This window comes from Notolepis coatsorum (assembly GCF_963971535.1).
Source record: "Notolepis coatsorum genome assembly, chromosome: 2".
Lineage (NCBI taxonomy): Eukaryota > Metazoa > Chordata > Actinopteri > Aulopiformes > Paralepididae > Notolepis > Notolepis coatsorum.
Genome location: NC_140166.1, coordinates 213,741,743 through 213,761,046, shown reverse-complemented (window position 1 = coordinate 213,761,046; position 19,304 = coordinate 213,741,743). Strand labels below are relative to the sequence as shown.

Below are 19,304 nucleotides of genomic sequence, written 5' to 3'. Positions count from 1 at the left end.
CAATTCCCAATATATCTATCCCCATAGTATCCATCTCTTGTAGGACATTCGCCAATTGTCCAGGTGTTCGCAGGCTCCTCACATTCCAGGTTCCCACTTTCCAGAAGGTAGAGCAGTCACTTGTTGACTGTACATGTCAAAATACTTCCCAAAGGTCAGTGAATACCACGATCACAACACCAGAGGGAGCTCCACAAATCATGTAAAACCCAGATTCGGCTCAAACAAGGGACTAAACACGTTTCGCAATTATGCCACAACAATGTGGAACGCCCTACCCAAAGCTGTAAAGGAATGTGAATCACTACCCACCTTCAAAAACACTCTCAAAGAACACCTACGGGAGACTGCAATTCAAAACTGGCCCCTACAAATGTCCTAACCCAGTTGTACAATAAAGACCAAGCATGGCTTTGTCAGTATTCCAATGTACAGCCCCACCCAACCCCACCCCACCTACCCAACCTCCTCCAATGTACAGTTTCTATGTCAAATGTATGTCAGTATTCCAATGTACAGTGTGTCCCCCCCTACCCAACCCCCCCCCCCCCACACCTCCAATGTACAGCCCCACCCCACCTACCCAACCTCCCCCAATGCACAGTTTCTATGTCAAATGTATATACACTCTTTTTCTGGATTTTTTTAGTATCACAAACAGTACTGTATTTGAAAATCTGGTATGTCATAAATGTATAGATTTAGCAGTACTGTCTATCTGTATGTCGTGTGTGTCATATGATGAATTGAAAATGGGGGACCCTGATGGAAACAAGACGAAAGTCTTTCTCAGGTCTGCATCCTCTTAACAATTGTATGTATTGAGCTGTACTATACTGTACCCATTCTGCAATCTGTTAATAAACTTTTCAATCAATCAATCAAAAAACCAAGTATCTCATCTCATGGCCCACCAAGTATCTCATGATGCAGCAGTTAAGGTGTTGATACCATTCAGCACCACATACAGTATCTGTGTGAAGCTGGCTTTTCATCCATGACAGCTCTGAAAACAAAATATAGGGCCAATTTGAAAGGTCACGATATTGGTGTTATTTCAATCAATTTAAACATGGCCCATTTCATGACTATTTTGTTGGGGCGAGGGGGGGGGGCCCAAAATATTTTGGTCCGCCAAAGGGGGGCCCGACAGAAAAAGTTTGAGAAGCACTGGGTTAACCGTTTGGTAGTGCAGCAGTGAAAGGGTTAACAGGAACAGTACAGTGAGGGAAGTTACAGTGCAATCAAATCCACACATCAAGCCATTTGAATGGAAGCGGACACAACCGGTTGTTAGCCTATTGTCCAACTAACACCTCTCCTGAAGGCTAACCGGTCATGTCCGCTTCCATTCATTGTGCTAAGCTAGGCTAACATGCAGCCAGATAGCTTTCTACTGTCAGAACGCACAGAAAGGAAACTGGTATCGATCTTCTCGTCTCTCTCTCTGGAGAAGAAGGTAAGCGTTCCCAAAATGTTGGCGTGTTCCTTTAAGTCCAGAATTTCAGTATATCTGCAAATGTCACATTTCTTTGAGGATCTTGCTTGTGTGCAGCGTTACGTTGTTCCCTCCAAGCAAGTACAAACTTTACTATCCAAATTCAATGTAACTTACTGGACCAGGTTTATTCTGTTGTTGATATGTAACTCACTGGACCAGGTTTATTCTGTTGTTGATACATGATGTAACTCACTGGACCAGGTTTATTCTGTTTTTTATGCAACTCACTTGACCAGGTTTATTCTGTTGTTTATGCAACTCACTTGACCAGGTTTATTCTGTTTTTTATGCAACTCACTTGACCAGGTTTATTCTGTTGTTTATGCAACTCACTTGACCAGGTTTATTCTGTTGTTTATGCAACTCACTTGACCAGGTTTATTCTGTTGTTTATGCAACTTACTGGACCAGGTTTATTCTGTTGTTGATATGCAACTTACTGGACCAGGTTTATTCTGTTGTTGATATGTAACTTACTGGACAAGGTTTATTCTGTTGTTGATATGCAACTTACTGGACCAGGTTTATTCTGTTGTTGATATGTAACTTACTGGACCAGGTTTATTCTGTTGTTGATATTTAACTTACTTGACCAGGTCTATTCTGTTGTTGATATGTAACTTACTGGACCAGGTTTATTCTGTTGTTGATATGTAACTTACTGGACCAGGTCTATTCTGTTGTTGATATGTAACTTACTGGACCAGGTTTATTCTGTTGTTGATATGTAACTTACTTGACCAGGTCTATTCTGTTGTTGATATGTAACTTACTGGACCAGGTTTATTCTGTTGTTGATATGTAACTTACTGGACAAGGTTTATTCTGTTGTTGATATGCAACTTACTGGACCAGGTTTATTCTGTTGTTGATATGTAACTTACTGGACCAGGTTTATTCTGTTGTTGATATTTAACTTACTTGACCAGGTCTATTCTGTTGTTGATATGTAACTTACTGGACCAGGTCTATTCTGTTGTTGATATGTAACTTACTGGACCAGGTTTATTCTGTTGTTGATATGTAACTTACTTGACCAGGTCTATTCTGTTGTTGATATGTAACTTACTGGACCAGGTTTATTCTGTTGTTGATATGTAACTTACTGGACCAGGTTAATTCTGTTGTTGATATGTAACTCACTTGACCAGGTCTATTCTGTTGTTGATGGCGGCCCAATGCAGGAGTGTTACGTTCTCTTTGTCGGGCTGTCGAACGTCATAGCCCGCCTCCACCAGCTCTCTGCACCGCTCAAAGATGCCATACCTGGAGGGGGGGGGGGGGGGGCAGAAAATACTTTGATTAAGGCACAAGGTCCACACCCACCTACACAAACACTCTCCCTCCTTCCATCCTGAAGTTGACTTTCACAACGTCAAATCAAATCATTTTCAATCTAATAGCAAGACTTGCCTTACGCCGCCTTAACAAAATATTTGCAGGTTGCACTGTGTGTGTGTGTGTGTGTGTGTGTGTGTGTGTGTGTGTGTGTGTGTGTGTGTGTGTGTGTGTGTGTGTGTGTGTGTGTGTGTGTGTGTGTGTGTGTGTGTGTGTGTGTGTGTGTGTGTGTGTGTGTGTGTGTGTGTGTGTGTGTGTGTGTGTGTGTGTGTGTGTGTGTGTGTGTGTGTGTGTGTGTGTGTGTGTGTGTGTGTGTGTGCGTGTGTGTGTGCGTGTGTGTGTAGAAATCATCCAGTGGAGAGTGGAAATCATTTGGCAGTGAAGGCGGGGGCAGCAATTAGCTTAGGCTGACATTTCTGCTGCCGTTGTCAGTCGTAGAAGAGAAAACGACAGTGTGGGAGGAGGGCCTGGGCCCTGGTGCTAAATCACACCCCGGACATAAATTCTTCTTTCACGCAGCAGACTAGGAGGAGGTCTGTGACTCGTACGTCTGTATGCAAAAACGACACTGAAGGGGAAGATCCAGAAGATGACATCAAACATGGTGTGAGATTCTATTCAACCTCACTTTCAACACCGGGGCTATAAGGGGAGTTTTTTTTCAGTTCCTATAACATCTGATCTCAGGTCTGATTTCTAAAAAAGGAGTTAATAATGGGTTTAGAAGCCAAGAACGGTCACTCCCACTAAACTAAAGAGAAGGCAACTAGACCTCAACTCTAGTATATCGTATTTTGTAAATGTTACTAAATGGCTGCATTTATATAGCGCTTTACATACAATTTGTTCCTCACATTTTACCCATTCACTCACACACCGACGGCAGAGGCAACCATGCAAGGTGCCAACCTGCTCATCAGGCCAGGGTTACGTGTCTTGCTCAAGGACACTTCAACACGCTGCCTGAGAGGAGCGGGAATCGAACCGGGAACCTCTGGATTACCAGACGACTGCTCTACCTCCCCTGTCACCCCCATTTGTGTGATTCAGAGAGGACAGGGTTAGGCATCTCAAACGGCGCAGAGTTTGACAGTGCTCGAGTGTTTCACTCACATTTGCGACAAAAAAATATAGTTAAAAATGTTAGGAGCACATGTGCAAGTAGAGATTACCGAGCATAGACTCTTGTTTACTTTTTCTGGACCATGGCTAAGAGCGGTCGGTGGCTAACGGCAGCAAGCGCTTGAACGTTTGACTTGAGCTTCACAAAGAAGATTGACTACATCAAAATGCAATACCTGCAGCAAGAGTATTTTGCACAAGCGAGGAAGCACCTCCAATATGACAAAGCATTTGCTTCAACACCGTTTTGCGACGTGTTACAGTCTCTCGTTAGCAGTAGAATGTTGCAGTCAAAGTGTTAACGTTACACTCGGGCTATATGTGTTAGTAGGCCTACCAATAGGAGACAATAAATAGGCATGATTGAGCTATGCTTCTGCAACACACATTAGCAGATATCTACACAAACTAGGACTGTACCATTTTCTTTTACATTCGAAGCTTCGATTGAAGTATTCGAACGAAGCTTCGAATGCCTTTTTTTATTATTATTACTTTTTTAATTTTAATTTTTTTTACTGAATCCTCAATTTGAATAAAGTGATTAATCTGATTAAAATTAGTATTTTTCTTTTATTAAATCAACTTTCTTTAATGAATATAACTCATCAGTTTCGTCAACATAAATAATCCAATAAGGGCACGGTTGGTATGAAAGTGATGGTGACGTCTTATAGTATAATATTATAATATTAGTGTAGCCTAATCTTTAACTGCAACTGTGAAGAAAACCCCCATTGGTTTAAACAGATTGAATAGACAAAAAAAAATTCATTCTAATGTTGATTTAGAATTCGAATGTCAACATTATGATCGAAGCTTCGAAGCATTCGGTACAGCCCTAACACAAACTGACCAGATAAACAAACTCACTCGATATAAACAAACTCACCAGATATAAACTAACTCACCAGATATAAACACAAACTCACCAGATAAACAAACTCACCCGATATAAACAACTCACCAGATATAAACACAAACTGACCAGATATAAACAAACTCACCAGATATAAACAAACTCACCAGATATACACATACACAAACTCACCAAACTACCAACCACACACAAATGAAACGTGTGCACACGCACACGCACACACACACACACACACACACACACAGAGTATGCGTTACTCACTGCGTGGCTTTGACGATGTCCCAGGTGCTGTAGTCATCCGTGTGGCTCTTACGTGCCACATTCTCACTGTAGCCATGGTTGTAATGACTCTGGGGCTTTATCTCCTGAGAAGTGATAGAACAGGAGAGAGAGAAGAGTGGAAAAGAGAAAGAAGAGGGAGAGAAAGAGTGGAAGAGAGAGAGAATAGTGGAAGAGAGAGAGAAGAGTGGAAGAGAGCGCGAGAAGAGTGGAAGAGAGAGAGAAGAGTGGAAGAGAGAGCGAGAAGAGTGGAAGAGAGAGAGAAGAGTGGAAGAGAGAGAGAGAGAGAGAGAGAGAGAAGAGAGTTGACATTTTGAGTTGATGAATTCTGCTCATCAGCCACAGTGAATGAAAAATACTATCAAAGCGACATAACTCACAATGATTAGATTAGTCAAGACAAGCTACCTCTAGGCTTTTGAAAATGTAGGGTAGACCTTGTAGGTAACGGGGCAGCCGATAGGAGAGGAACCTCCAAATCGCCAGTTGGTGTACTGGGAGCTTTTTTTTGTGTCTTCTCAAGTTTCAAATTCAAGTTTCAAGTGTCTTTATTAGTTGTCATACAAAAATACAGAATACTTTTATATGGAATGCTTTTTTCTGTTTTGCTCCTGAGAGTGTGCTAGATAAAAAATAGATAAAGTATAAAAATAGAAAGTCAAAGGTACGTAAACAAAGTGTAAACAAAAGTGTTCATCAATATACATATATACAATATACAATACAGAGTAGAAAAAAATTAGTAACAGAGTTACAATACAATATACAGTACAATGCAGAAATGGGATGAGGTACAACTTAGGGTAAGGTGCAATGAGGTATGGATTGGATTGTAGTGCAAATCTCTTTACCAATAAATATAAAGTGTGTTAAAGTGTCTAAAGTGAGTAAAGTGGGTGCTACAGTGAGTTGTTTATTTAAAGTGAGTACGTGTGGATCTGTGTGCTGCGAGTGTATTTGATGGTTTGTTACAAGGTGTTATTGTCATTGAGCATCCTGATGGCCTGGGGATAGAAGCTCCTTCTGAGTCTCTCTGTACTGGCCATGAGACTCCGGTATCGCTTGCCTGACCTGACTAGAGTCTTTGATTATTCTCTTAGCCTTACCCCTGCAACGCTTGTTGTAAATGTCTTGGAGAGTGGGAAGCCCTCACGTATTATATTAATTACACGTAAAACATGTAGCCTATTATTATTATTATATCATGTGGTCAGCCTTTGTTCTATTCATGTGACAACCGAGAGTTAGACTCAGTGTTTCCCCTACCATTGCGGGACGCCCCGCGCCTGCCGAAAATTACACAAAAAAAAAGAATTTATTAAAAAAAGACAAGTTTGGGGAGCTAGCTAAATTATACATAAATCGGTTTTAATATAAATCAATCTTCACTAAGACATTAAAAAACAGTGGTGCGGCACGGTCTACGGAGACGCAGAAAAAAAACTACCAAATCCATTCCAAGACAACTCCGAGACTGACTAGCATCGCGCATAACAAGTCTCAGGGCTAGATCCACAAAGAATGGATTGCAAGGATAGAAGCTTCTTCTGAGTCTCTCTGTGCTTGCCATGAGACTCCGGTATCGCTTGCCTGACCGCAGCAGTTCAAAGAGGCAGTTGTTTGGGTGGCTGGAGTCTTTGATTATTCCCTTAGCCTTGCCCATGCACCGCTTGTTGTAAATGTCTTGGAGAGTGGGAAGCCCCCCTCTAATGTAATTGTGCGTTCGGCTGAACGGGCCACTCTCTGTAATAATGATAATGATAATAATGACTTGGATTTATATAGCGCTCTTCACTGACCCAGAGCGCTTCACAGAGTCCATTATTCGTTCATACACAGTCATACCGGTGGTGGTAAGCTACAATTGCAGCCAGAGCTGCCCTGAGGTAGACTCACGGAAGCGTGGCGAATAATCAACGCCTACGGCCCCTCCGACCACCACCAACATTCATTCACATGCATACACATTCATACGAGGCAAGTAGGTTAAGTGTCTTGCCCAAGGACACAACGGCAGTGGGATGGACATGGGCTTGAGCGGGATTCGAACCACCAACCCTTGGATCATTGGACAACTCACCGTATCTTCCTCGCGCCGTTGGACGATCAGCGTGGAGTAGACAGTTTTCAATTATGGGATGTTGATCCTGATGAACCATTTCCAGGTTGTATAATACTATATACGTCCAAATAACGTTGTTTATTGAGTTAGGGCGAGCGATTGATTATCCAGTGTGTTGAGATAGAGTCCTGCTAATGATCGCGAGTGCCCGGACGATTTATGGATGAGCACTTCCTGTTTGGCGCGTCACTTCCTGTTAGCGATCTGCCGATCGGCCACCAGATGGCGCTCTTGAACCGCTAGAGAGTTGAGTGGAGATCAGCAGTATATCTCAGGACCCCGGAGGAGAAATATGATTTCGATCACAGATTTTTGACGTCTAAACACGTCATCGGCGATTAAAGTGTTAACATAACAGACCGACAGTAAGTTTGGGGGAACTAATGGGATAACTGGGGTTGCAACAAAAGTGCAACTAGGGCTAAAAACAATGAAATAAAATAATAATAATAATAATAATAATAATAATAATAATAATAATAATAATAATAATAATAATAATAATAATAATAATAATAATAATAATAATAATAATAATAATAATAATAATAATAATAATAATAATAATAATAATAATAATAATAATAATAATAATAATAATAATAATAATAATAATAATAATAATAATAATAATAATAATAATAATAATAATAATAATAATAATAATAATAATAATAATAATAATAATAATAATAATAATAATAATAATAATAAATAATATATCCTTCTTAGCAGACTTCTTAGCTTAACATCCCAGGGAACTAATGGGATAACTGGGGATGTTGTTTGCTCCTGACAAGAGTCTCAAAGTCTGGGGTGATGGTAGACAAAGCAACTCTGAGGTCATGCTCAATGTCCAATCTGTTCCTCCGCTTTGTCTTCAACTGGACCAGAGCTGAGAAGCCACTTTCACAAAGATAGGTAGTGCAAAAAATAAAAACCATAAGAAAAAGAAATAATAATAATAATAATTATAAATACGACGCATCGACGCAAAAATTCGGCGTCGACGAGTTTTTATGATCGACGTCGTCGATTATGTCGACTAATCGTTGCAGCCCTACAGCTCAGTGTAGAGAAATGCACCGATACTAACAACCGCCTTACTGCGCACGTCTATGACAACACGAACAACTGCCTCTTTGAACTGCTGCGGTCAGGCAAGCGATACCGGAGTCTTAAGGCGAGCACAGAAAGACTCAGAAGAAGCTTCTATCCCCAGGCCATCAGGCTGCTAAACGAACAATAAACACTATGCAACAACCATCAAATGCTCACAGCACACACACCCACACGCACACACTCACTTAAACAAACAAACACACTGCAGCACCCACTCTCCACACTTTAGATCACACAAACACACTTTATATTTATTGATAAAGGATTTGCACTACAACTCGTACACCTACTGTAAATTGTACCTAAATTGCACCTCATCCTATTTCTGCCTTGCACTATATAGTATTGTATATTAGTACACTACACAGTATTGTATATTATATGGTAACTCAGTTACGTCTACTCTGCATCGAACATTGTACATATGTCTATATTGAACACTGTGACCTCATTTTTTTACTTCTAATTTACATGCTATACTATGTTATTTTATTTCATACTTATCTTGTCTTGCACAGTCTCTGGAGCGTAACAGTAAGACGCATTTTGTATAAAAGTATTCTGTACTTCTGTATGACAACTATTAAAGAAACTTGAACTTGAACTTGAACTGTTGACACCACGTATCAGTGACACGCACGCCCCGCGAAAACACTAGTAGTTTTGGGGGCCTACCACCCCCCCTGAAAAAAAATCCTAGGGGAAGCAATATTCCCCCTATTATTAATATTATATCGGGTTGGTGGTGCGTTCCTTTCACACAGAACGGCATGCCAGGATAATGGGGTACGAATCCTAGCTTTAATCCCAACATTACAACAGCACAATCACTGAAGTCATTTCAACAAACTCACAGTGCAGACAGACATATCATCATCATTGAGAGCAAAACAACAGCGGGAGCCATGAAGTAATGTAATGGTGTCTGTCCAGCCTGAAAAACCAAGCAACACCGGCAACACTATGTTAGATGACAGGTCGCTGGGCGCCTGAGACACAGTTAATGGAGGGATTATTATGGTAGACATTTAATGACAGCTGCAGTAATCTGGAGCCAGCCTAGGGGTTGAAAGAGGGCTGGAGAAGTGAAAGGAAGAGTGAAGGGTGGAGATGTAGGAGGTGGGGTGTGGAGGGGCAGTGGGCGGCGGCTGACATGATAGATGGGACCCTTTAGTGGATTCAGGATTCAGTCCCAGCTGAGGCTCAATTCATAAACCCCTTTCAAAGCCCGCTCAAGCCGGCAATCTCACCCCATTATGCAGGCATGCCGTTCTGTGTGAAACTAAGGTAGGAAAGGGCTGGGGGGGGGGGGGGGGGGGCAAAGTTGATGGTTCAGGTTTAGTGAAAATGTCAGGGTGGTATCGCCCCGGTGTCTGTGTGAAAGGGATTGCCCGGCATTGTGGGATAGGGTGTGATAGTTGTGTAACGACAACAATTTCCCTCCCCAAATTTTTTATTTTTTTTAAATGCACTTTCTATGGTGGCATTTTGAAACGCATGGAATACTACCATCGCGTGTTCTGTCAAAAACAGAAAACCTGTCTATGGGGACCAAGTATGAAGTGCTGAGCATGTCTTACATCATGGTGAGGGGGAGGGGGGGGCGGCATTTATTGCATGATGCATTTCAATCGGTGATGAATTTGGATATATGGCTTCCAGATAATCCGAAATTTAGGGAAGGTTTTGACCGCAGTGTGTTGCTGGGTCAGCCTCTTTAGAAAACACATTGGTACCTCTATAAACTGTGCCTGCAAGTCACATGTGAAACACTGCGATTTACCTTACCTTGCTACCTCTATCTTTTTTATGCTCGCTTATGCCTGTATTTTTTACTGCTGTGAAGCACTTGAACTGCAACTTCTGTATGAAAAGTGCTATACAATATAAAGTTATTATTACAATTAGGGATGCACCGATCCGACTTTTTCAGTCCCGATACTTGGGTTTGGGTATCGGCCAATACCGATACCCATTGTCCAAAATAATATATTTTCCAAAATAGTAAAAAAATAAAAATGTAATCCACGTTTTTAATCTTTTTTATATTAAAATATATTATTTCGTTTTTAAGAATTGTAAAGGATCACAAGTGTGTTTTTGATTTGTTGTAAACAAAGACATAAAATAAACTTCATTCATTCAATTAATAAACTGTATGCCTCAGTCACTGTCACTGTGTGGAAGAGACTGGGATCATTCTTTTGTGCAAGGCAACATCAGGCTTGACTTAAAACATTACTTTCCTAACTTAGTGAAAATGTAACACATTAACACAGATATAAATGTACTGAATGGTTATTTCTTATTTAATTTTTTTTTTTTTTTTTTTTACAGATACCCGATCCAGCTATTTTACTGATATCGGCGGCCGATACCGATACCAATATCAGAGCATCCCTAATTACAATGGATGGCTAAAAGAATTAAATGAATAATAGCAGCTTGTGTCAATCGTCTACTGGAAACAGCCTATTGTTGTAATATAGTCTTGCTCAAAATAGGACTGTGCCTGTGTTTGACATAGGAATAACTCAAATGTCACTAGTATCCAAATTATCTTTTTAGATTTGTATCATAGATAGATGAAAGATAATGTGCTGAACTTGATTAATTAGGCGATAGTGCAGCAGTGCATCATCTACTTCACGATAAAGCAACTTTTGGGACATGGAAATGTAGGGTTTGTGAAATAACATTTAATGAGTGCAGGGGTAATGCCTGGCACACACATTAGAAGATATTCCAAATCCTAACCGATACTGAAATGGTGGTGGAACCCACACATAACGTTATATTTAATTAGTTACAATGTATTGGACAATTTTGCCAAAACGGAGCACCATGCACTTGAAGATCACACTCAGACTGAACCTATAATCTGGTAATGTCATTGCAGGGCTCGACATTACCACCGCCAACCACCATCCACCAAATGCATGTAGAATTCAGCTAAAGAAAGGGGCTTTTGGGGCCTTTCGGTACAGAAATAATGTACTTCCTGTGGTGGCATTTTTTTTTAAACAGACACCACCACCACGTTTGCCGTATGTTAGACCTAACATACTGACACAGACCTAACATACTGACACAGACCTAACATACTGACACAGACCTAACATACTGACACAGGTCTAACATACTGACACAGACCTAACATACTGACACAGGCCTAACATACTGACACAGACCTAACATACTGACACAGGCCTAACATACTGACACAGGTCTAACATACTGACACAGACCTAACATACTGACACAGGTCTAACATACTGACACAGGTCTAACATACTGACACAGGCCTAACATACTGACACAGACCTAACATACTGACACAGACCTAACATACTGACACAGACCTAACATACTGACACAGGTCTAACATACTGACACAGGCCTAACATACTGACACAGGTCTAACATACTGACACAACCATGCTGATTTGTCTAAATGACATCCTGCCATTTTCATGTGAAAGTAAGTACCTTTTTCCAGCGGAGTGCCATGGTTTTTCCTTAGAGCCCCCTTACACTAAGAAGCAGAAGCTGAAAGCAGCCCGATGGAAGACTCACCAGTCACATGTTTCACCAAATCACCACCAGGTAGAATTGTTTCCAAACCGGATATCCATCTATGGGGACCTCAAGTTCAAGTATGAAGTGCTAAGCCAGCACTTCTTCTTACATCATGGTGAGGAGTGGGCAGCGGAGGAAGAGGAGGGGGCAGAGCAAGGTGGATGATTTACCAGTTTTTCAGGTTTGGAAGGGTGGTAGTAGTTGTCAGATAGTAGATAATAGATTATAGATAGAATTACCATGTCTGATTTTTATCATTGATGAAAGATGGCAAATTTGGTTCGTTCTGATTAATATGTACCATGTTAATTTCCCTCTCTAAAAGAGCCTCATGAATTAGCCGCGCAAAGACTCAACTCAAAAAGCTGTTTTCTCCATTTACAGTGAGAAACAGACAGCCAAGATGTTTTCATGTCTTTAAACAGAGCAGCTGTTGTCCTGAGTACTGAGAGGTGCTCCTTTAGAATTACTCGTTTTTTGTTGTTGTTTTTTTTACGACAAGCCTGACACAAGACAAAGAAAATAAAGGACTATAAAGTTCTCAAATCTTGAAAAACTAAACAACTCCAAATCCCAAACACCCAAATATTAAAGTAGAGCTGAAATAAAAAAAGGCCTTTTTAACCGTTTTAGATCACTTTCCCACTCATCTATTTAACGGAATATGCAAAAAATATATTTAGAAAAGCCATTTGCTTTGTTATGGTAATGTTTGCTCACATGTTCAATGATTAAACCAGATTCCTCCCAACGTTTTGCCCCACCTGCCACTCAGAAATGTCACAATAAGGAAGCTAGATACTTTAGACTTTAACCAACCACTCTCTCCATGACCTCTAGAGAGATAACCTTTGACCAAGGACACCTGCTCTAGCCCTGCTTCCTTCTCTGTGGCCAACACTGCTGATGGCAGTTGGAACCGTGGCGCTAACTGCAGCTTGGGCAATTTATTTTGCGGCTAATTGGACATCTGCTGGTTTGGCACTGTGCTCAATGACAGAGCAGGCAGAAGTGAGAGGAGGGGGAGAATATCATACGTTTAACGTCTTAACTACTCTAGAACACTACTACTCACCGACTGTGGTTTGAAATCTCATCCGTTTAAATAACGAGGAGGCAGTCTGGGGTTTCGTCAATACAAGCCGTTAAGTGGGACATATGGCGAGCACTTCTACGGAGAGCAGCCATGTTAAGAATATTGGGACAGTACAAACGGCAGCCCAACCACTTCCAGAATATGAAAATATGACCGTGTGGCATCGCCCCCTCTATGTTTTTACTAGTGCTGTCAGGCGATTAAAAAAATTAATCTAATTAATTACAGGATTTGTAATTAATTAATCTAATTAATCGCATTTTAATCGCATTACCATTTTATGCCTCATATTCTATATTCTATAATCATATTTCAAATAGCATGTGTCCGGATGGCAGAATTCAGTACTGTATCTACAAAACCTTCTGTTTAATCATCTTCCATCTATTAATTTGCTTAGATTTTTCAGGTCTGGTCAATTTGAGCATGGTGTTATTCACAGTCAAAGATAAAAAAAAAATTTATTGATATTCTCATTTGGTTCATTACAATTTACTCAAAATAAAATGTTCATTCAATCAATCACCGTGCAGATTGATTGATTGAATGAAAATGTTATTAACAGATTGCAGAATGGGTACAATACAGTACGGCTCAATACACACAATTGTTAAGGGTATGCAGACCAGAGAAAGACTTTCGTCTTGTTTACATCAGGGTCCCCCATTTTCAATTCATAATGAATTGTAAGTAAGGGTGCAACTTGCACCGTGCAATCCATTCTTTGTGGATCTAGCCCACAGTATTTCTGACACTGGGAATACATTCCCTGAGATTCATAGATGTCCCTAGAATCAGATACCAAGAACATGCAAATGGACCATATTAAAAAGAAATCTGTAAATGTGTATTCTACATGCTTATGGAATGAATGAGATACAAAAAAAATATTATATAATAAAAAAAAAAAAAAAAAAAATTGTAATTAATTTTGAGTTAATTTTCATAACGCGATTATTTGCTGTGTAATTAATTAATCTAATTAACGCGATAAACTGACAGCCCTAGTTTTTACACATTCCAAAGCTTAAAAGGAACACGCCAACATTTTGGTAAATTTGCTTACTCGTCTTCTCCAGAGAGAGACAAGAAGATAGATACCAGTTTCCTCTCTGTGCGTTCAGTGGAAAGCTATCTGGCTGCACGTTAGCCTAGCTTAGCACAATGAATGGAAGCGGACATGTACGGGTAGCCTTCAGGAGAGGTGTTAGTTGGACAATGCGTAGGCTACCCGTACCTGTCCGCTTCCATTCATTGTGCTAAGCTAGGCTAACATGAAGCCAGATAGCTTTCTACTGAACGCACAGAGAGGAAACTGGTATCTATCTTCTTTTCTCTCTGAGAAGACGGTAAGCTAATTTCCCAAAATGTTTGCGTGTTCTTTTAACACTTGGATTTTAACAGAATATATATATAGACCATATCATCAACTGTAGAAATGCTCCTTTCCTTGTAGCACAGACCTACATGTGACCTCTCTGCTCATCATTTATTGAAGCAGTCCAACCTCTATTCACAGTATATTCAGTAGCTGTTCTAATCCTAGACTGCACAGCCGTTCTGTTCTCCCCTCAGCCAAATAACATCTGGGAATGGTGAGGAGGACAAGGGCCTAGTTTGTTGCTGCCGACCGTCACAATCTGAAACTCAGTCTCGGACAAGGGCCACTTCTGGTAATGACTCAATGATTCAATATTCAATCCTAGGTTTGAGTACACGGACAAGGATGACGGACACGGGCAGAGAGAGAGGAGGATCTCTCCAGGTTATGAAGTGAAATGTTTGCAGTAGAGTGAACTTCAGACGCTTACAGCATCAATTGTACATCTCGGCTATATCTGTATAGAACTGGGCAATATGACCAAATGATCAGATCATTCACAATATATATTATATACATATTCCAGTACAGATTTTATAATGCGATTTTTTATGTCTTCATCTTGTAATACAATAGTCATGGTGCAATGTTTTTTTTTATTATTATTATTATTAACTATTAAATATACAGTATATTGTGTTTTAAGATATATATCGTGGATGGCGATATTGTAAAAATCCATGCCATTCAATGCCTTCATATTCAGTATACCTCCCACCAGCCATGCCTCAGCACAACAGTAAGACTTCCACTGCTCAACAAAACTATATTTCAAGCTGCTGAATCTATAAGAAAATAAAAACTTAAATTTATGATGATGCTCCACAATGTCAGGCACACTCCTGGATTATTTGAACAGGTAATAGATTTGAGATTACTGTGATTTAAAAACAGTACTAGAGAGACAGACTATTCCCAAGAGAAGAGATCTATGTAGCTTACAAATCTATGTATGTAGCTATAAGCCTTTCATCATCATGTGTTGCAAACGTCATCTGAGGAATATGGCAACCGCTTTGCCTCTAAACTCGGACACAAAATACCACATGACAGTCCAAGGCAAGCCACGCAAGAATTTGATCCCATTGACCAAGTGGAATTCACACAGCAAGGCAGGCTACAGTGACTAAGGGGGTGGGCGATATTACAATCTTGGATTGTCGTTGCAGGTTGTCTTAAAGGAGGAGCTTGTGATATGTTCTTGCACAATACACTCTTGATTGACTGATTTGGCCATATCGCCCCCACCCCTAACAGTAGGATTAACACAAGCCCTTCACTTTACAACAAACGGATATGCACCAAGCAGGGACCGAAACTAAAGCCTGCCGCCCGCCAGGGGCGGTCTGTTTTTACCTTTGGCGCATGACACTTAGGCCGTTTTCACACCTATAGCTCGTTTGGAGCTGTTATTCCGGAACCTGGAGCGTTTACCCCTTATTTCGGTTCAGTTGGGCATATGTGAACACAGCAATTACATTCTGTTGCGGAACAAAACAAGCGGACCGAGACCACCTGGAGAGTGCAGTTCCAACCGAACCCGAAGCGGACTCGTATGCTGTGAGAATGCAATCGATTTAACAAACCGACACAATTAATAATAATAATACGTCGTGGGTCAACGTCGAGCAGCGATGAGGTACACTGCGTCGTTGATATCAGTCAGCCGCGCGCAGGAGAGAGGAGCCGGCCCCCTCCCCCTCCCCCTCTCCCTCCCCCTCCCCCTCTCCCTCTCCCTCTCCCTCTCCCTCTCCCTCTCCCTCTCCCTCTCCCTCTCCCTCTCCCTCTCCCTCCCTCTCTCTCTCTCTCTCTCTCTCACCGAGAGAATGAATGTGGACTGTTCCATCGGGGAGCTTCGTGGTAATGTGAGTGGCTACAGACCGCTGCACTTAAATATAAACATTAGTCTACCTGGAGACTCAATGAGGTAATTGTAGATGTCGCCATAAGACGCTTCTGGCCATTTAGTGGGATCATTGTTTCATTATCCTGGTCGGCTGAAAGGACACTGGCCACCGAAGCTCCCCCCTCTGATGGAACAGTCCACATTCATTCGTGCGTCATCTCGCGTCTCCAGACTCTGTGGGCAATCTGCGCATGTGCATGGGTAATAATAGGTGCTTTAAAATGGGCTTTTTCGCTGCCGATTTAGTTTTGATCGATTAGGAATGGCTCGCGCCGTGTTCAGGAGATTGAGGCGCATAAAAGACTATTCGATCATGTCTCTAGCACCCCCACAGCCGTATCTGCAACCACTTACATCACGGCTCTCATCCACATTCATTCATTTGCTCCCCCGCTCTCTCCTCCCCGATTTCAATGTAACGCGGAGATTCAGGGTTGGGGGGGGGGGGGGCACACCCAAAAATCTGACCAATGAGTGATAGTTTGCTCGCGCGTGCGTTTGTTTTGGTCCGTGTGAACACAGCCGTGTGAACACAAATGAACTAAGAATCAAGTGCAACAATTGTATCATAATAGTCCCTGAATCGGAACAAAGCAAACGAACTACAGGTGTGAAAACACCATTAGAGGGCTGCCCGCCGTGTGGCGTGTAAACGTGTAGTTCATAACGATACTCTTGTGCGAGTACAGATTATAGCCGCTCTCGTCTTTTTTTTCTCCGCCGCGAGATCGTTAAAAAACTACAAGTCCCACATTGCACTCAAGTCAACGGTCCAATCACAGTAGAGTGACGTGACTGGTTTCATGAGAAATAAAGCAAATGACCAATCGGAAGCTCATTTGGCTTGTTTACTTCCGTCTGCTCTAGTCTATATCGGACCTCCATGAGCTAACGTTACTGTTTAAACAATGACCCAGTCAACTATTCACTTTTAGTTTAATACATGACGAGGCATTGTCTAACGGTATCTAGCTGGCTAGCTACTGATAGCTGCTGATATCAACAAATGCTCCAGCAATAGTCGGCTCGAGTGCATAATACCTCCGTTCCCTCGTTAGCTAGCTTAGCTAGCTCACGTTAGATCCATCTGTCCCAGTACACTAAATTGTCTTAACGTTATCTACCGGGCTAGCAGTAGCTACAGATAGCTCCTGATATCAATGTCTTATAACATTGATTGAATGCGTATTCTAGCTGAGGGCATGTTGAATGTGATTTGACAAAAGAACCGTAACGTTAAATAGGGTCCAGCTGCATCGCCGGAGAATCCTTGCATGCTGAATGTAGGGTCTAGCTGAATATAGGGTCTAGCTGCAGGGCCGGAGAATCCTTGCTGGAGCTGGAGGCTACTCAAGTATACACACAGACAATGGAGCTGTTTGCAGATAGCAAGCATTTTGACTTATTGCGTGGTGGCGATGTCTCGCAGATAATACAACTACAAGTATGATTATATAATATATATTTTATTTAAAAAAAAATTATATAAAATATATATATATTTTTTTTTAATCAAAAAAATTTTGGCAGGTAAGAAATATGCTTGGCGGGTAGACTCTTCCCATCTACCCGCCACTGGCCGGTGAGTCAAAAAGTTAATTTCACTCCCTGGCACCAAGACTATATTGTTAGGCCATGTCCACACAGATATTTCTAAAAGCATTTTTTCAATCCTCTGTTTTAAAAAGAAAATTCCTGTCCACACCAAAGGTGTTTTATTACATCTCTCCGTCCACACGACAACCAAAAATGCTCACATTAACTGACCCGATGGCAGGCTGCAGGGAGCTCTCCATGGTCCTCATTGCAGAGAATATACTGCATTTTCTAAGCGTGGTCAGCATTTGTTCAATACTGCTTTGAAACAGGAGATTTATTAAATATCAAGTCTTGATTATGCTGGCCAGTTGAGACAAATGGGAAGCTCTTTGGTTCCGGACAGAATTTCATTCCGATTCAAGAAAATATCTCATAGGTAAAAATGTATAGGCCTGTAGAAATTAACTTTATTCATTATTATTATTTATTTTTTTAATCCTGTCCCACCCACTCCCATTGATTTGAAATCACGTCCCTCTCATGTAAATTTATTGTGAAATGTACTCCCATCCCACAGGAATCCCATTACCCATGGGCCTTCCAGACCAAATTTCAGGCTCTAATGGACGGGAGGCCAAAACACAACACTGTGTTTTCAAAATTATCCGTATACGTGTGGACATGGCCAGAGTCTGACATATCTAGCTATTAACCCTCCAGACCAGTGATCACATAGATGAGTGAAACGCATACAAATGGAAACCTGCAATCAAAGCTGTGCGTCAAGGGAACAAGGAACAAGGAAACAACATAGGCAGTTACATCAGTAGTTATGAGAGTGGAATGTCCTTTATGAGTTGTTGAATGTTCCCAAAGATCCAAGATCCTGAACAATAAATTAGAACTAACATTGGGTGGATTGAAGAGGCCTAGGCTACATGCTGCTTGATATGCAACTGGAAGAAAGCAACCGATCCCTGATACAACTGTAGGAATCAGTATAGATAGATACCCATCAATAAGTGAATGATTAAGTGGGCAAAGTTAATAAAATTCCACCCGATTAATTGGCATCATTCAATCCGGTTCAGATTGAATGACACGTATCTCATGTCATGTGGTTTCAAATTCCACCTGTGTGCCAAATTATCTTTCATTCATTGCTGGGGTGGCAGTTTAGTCAGTTGGATTTTTTTTGTAACAATTATGTGCCAAAGCTAGAATCATGACTGCTGAAACTAATCTGTGATGATCTGCATCATCACTCAGGAAACACTTTATTGCTCCACCATTGGCAAGGTATGTGATACTGCTTTGCAATGAAATTGTTCCCCTTATGTACCTGAACTATTTCACTGCAGTGCTAACAATTCTGAACCAAAGATGTACCCATATAACTGAAAAATGTTTTACTGTCAGAGTGTACACAAATCTTAAAT

The 19,304-nt window shown here is 41.0% G+C and overlaps 1 protein-coding gene across 1 annotated transcript in view; it reads right to left on the bottom strand.

The window, feature by feature from the left end:
- The window catches only part of LOC311223743 (palmitoyltransferase ZDHHC17-like), a gene marked incomplete at both ends in the record, with an annotated part of 67,987 nt that extends 49,865 nt beyond the window's left edge, over positions 1-18,122 (bottom strand). The window contains 3 exons of the mRNA XM_084308515.1: positions 2,645-2,767; positions 5,103-5,206; positions 18,084-18,122. Of these exons, the coding sequence (XP_084164641.1) occupies positions 2,645-2,767; positions 5,103-5,206; positions 18,084-18,122 (266 nt within the window). The remainder of the gene's footprint in view (positions 1-2,644; positions 2,768-5,102; positions 5,207-18,083) is intronic.
- Positions 18,123-19,304: the final 1,182 nt, after the last annotated feature.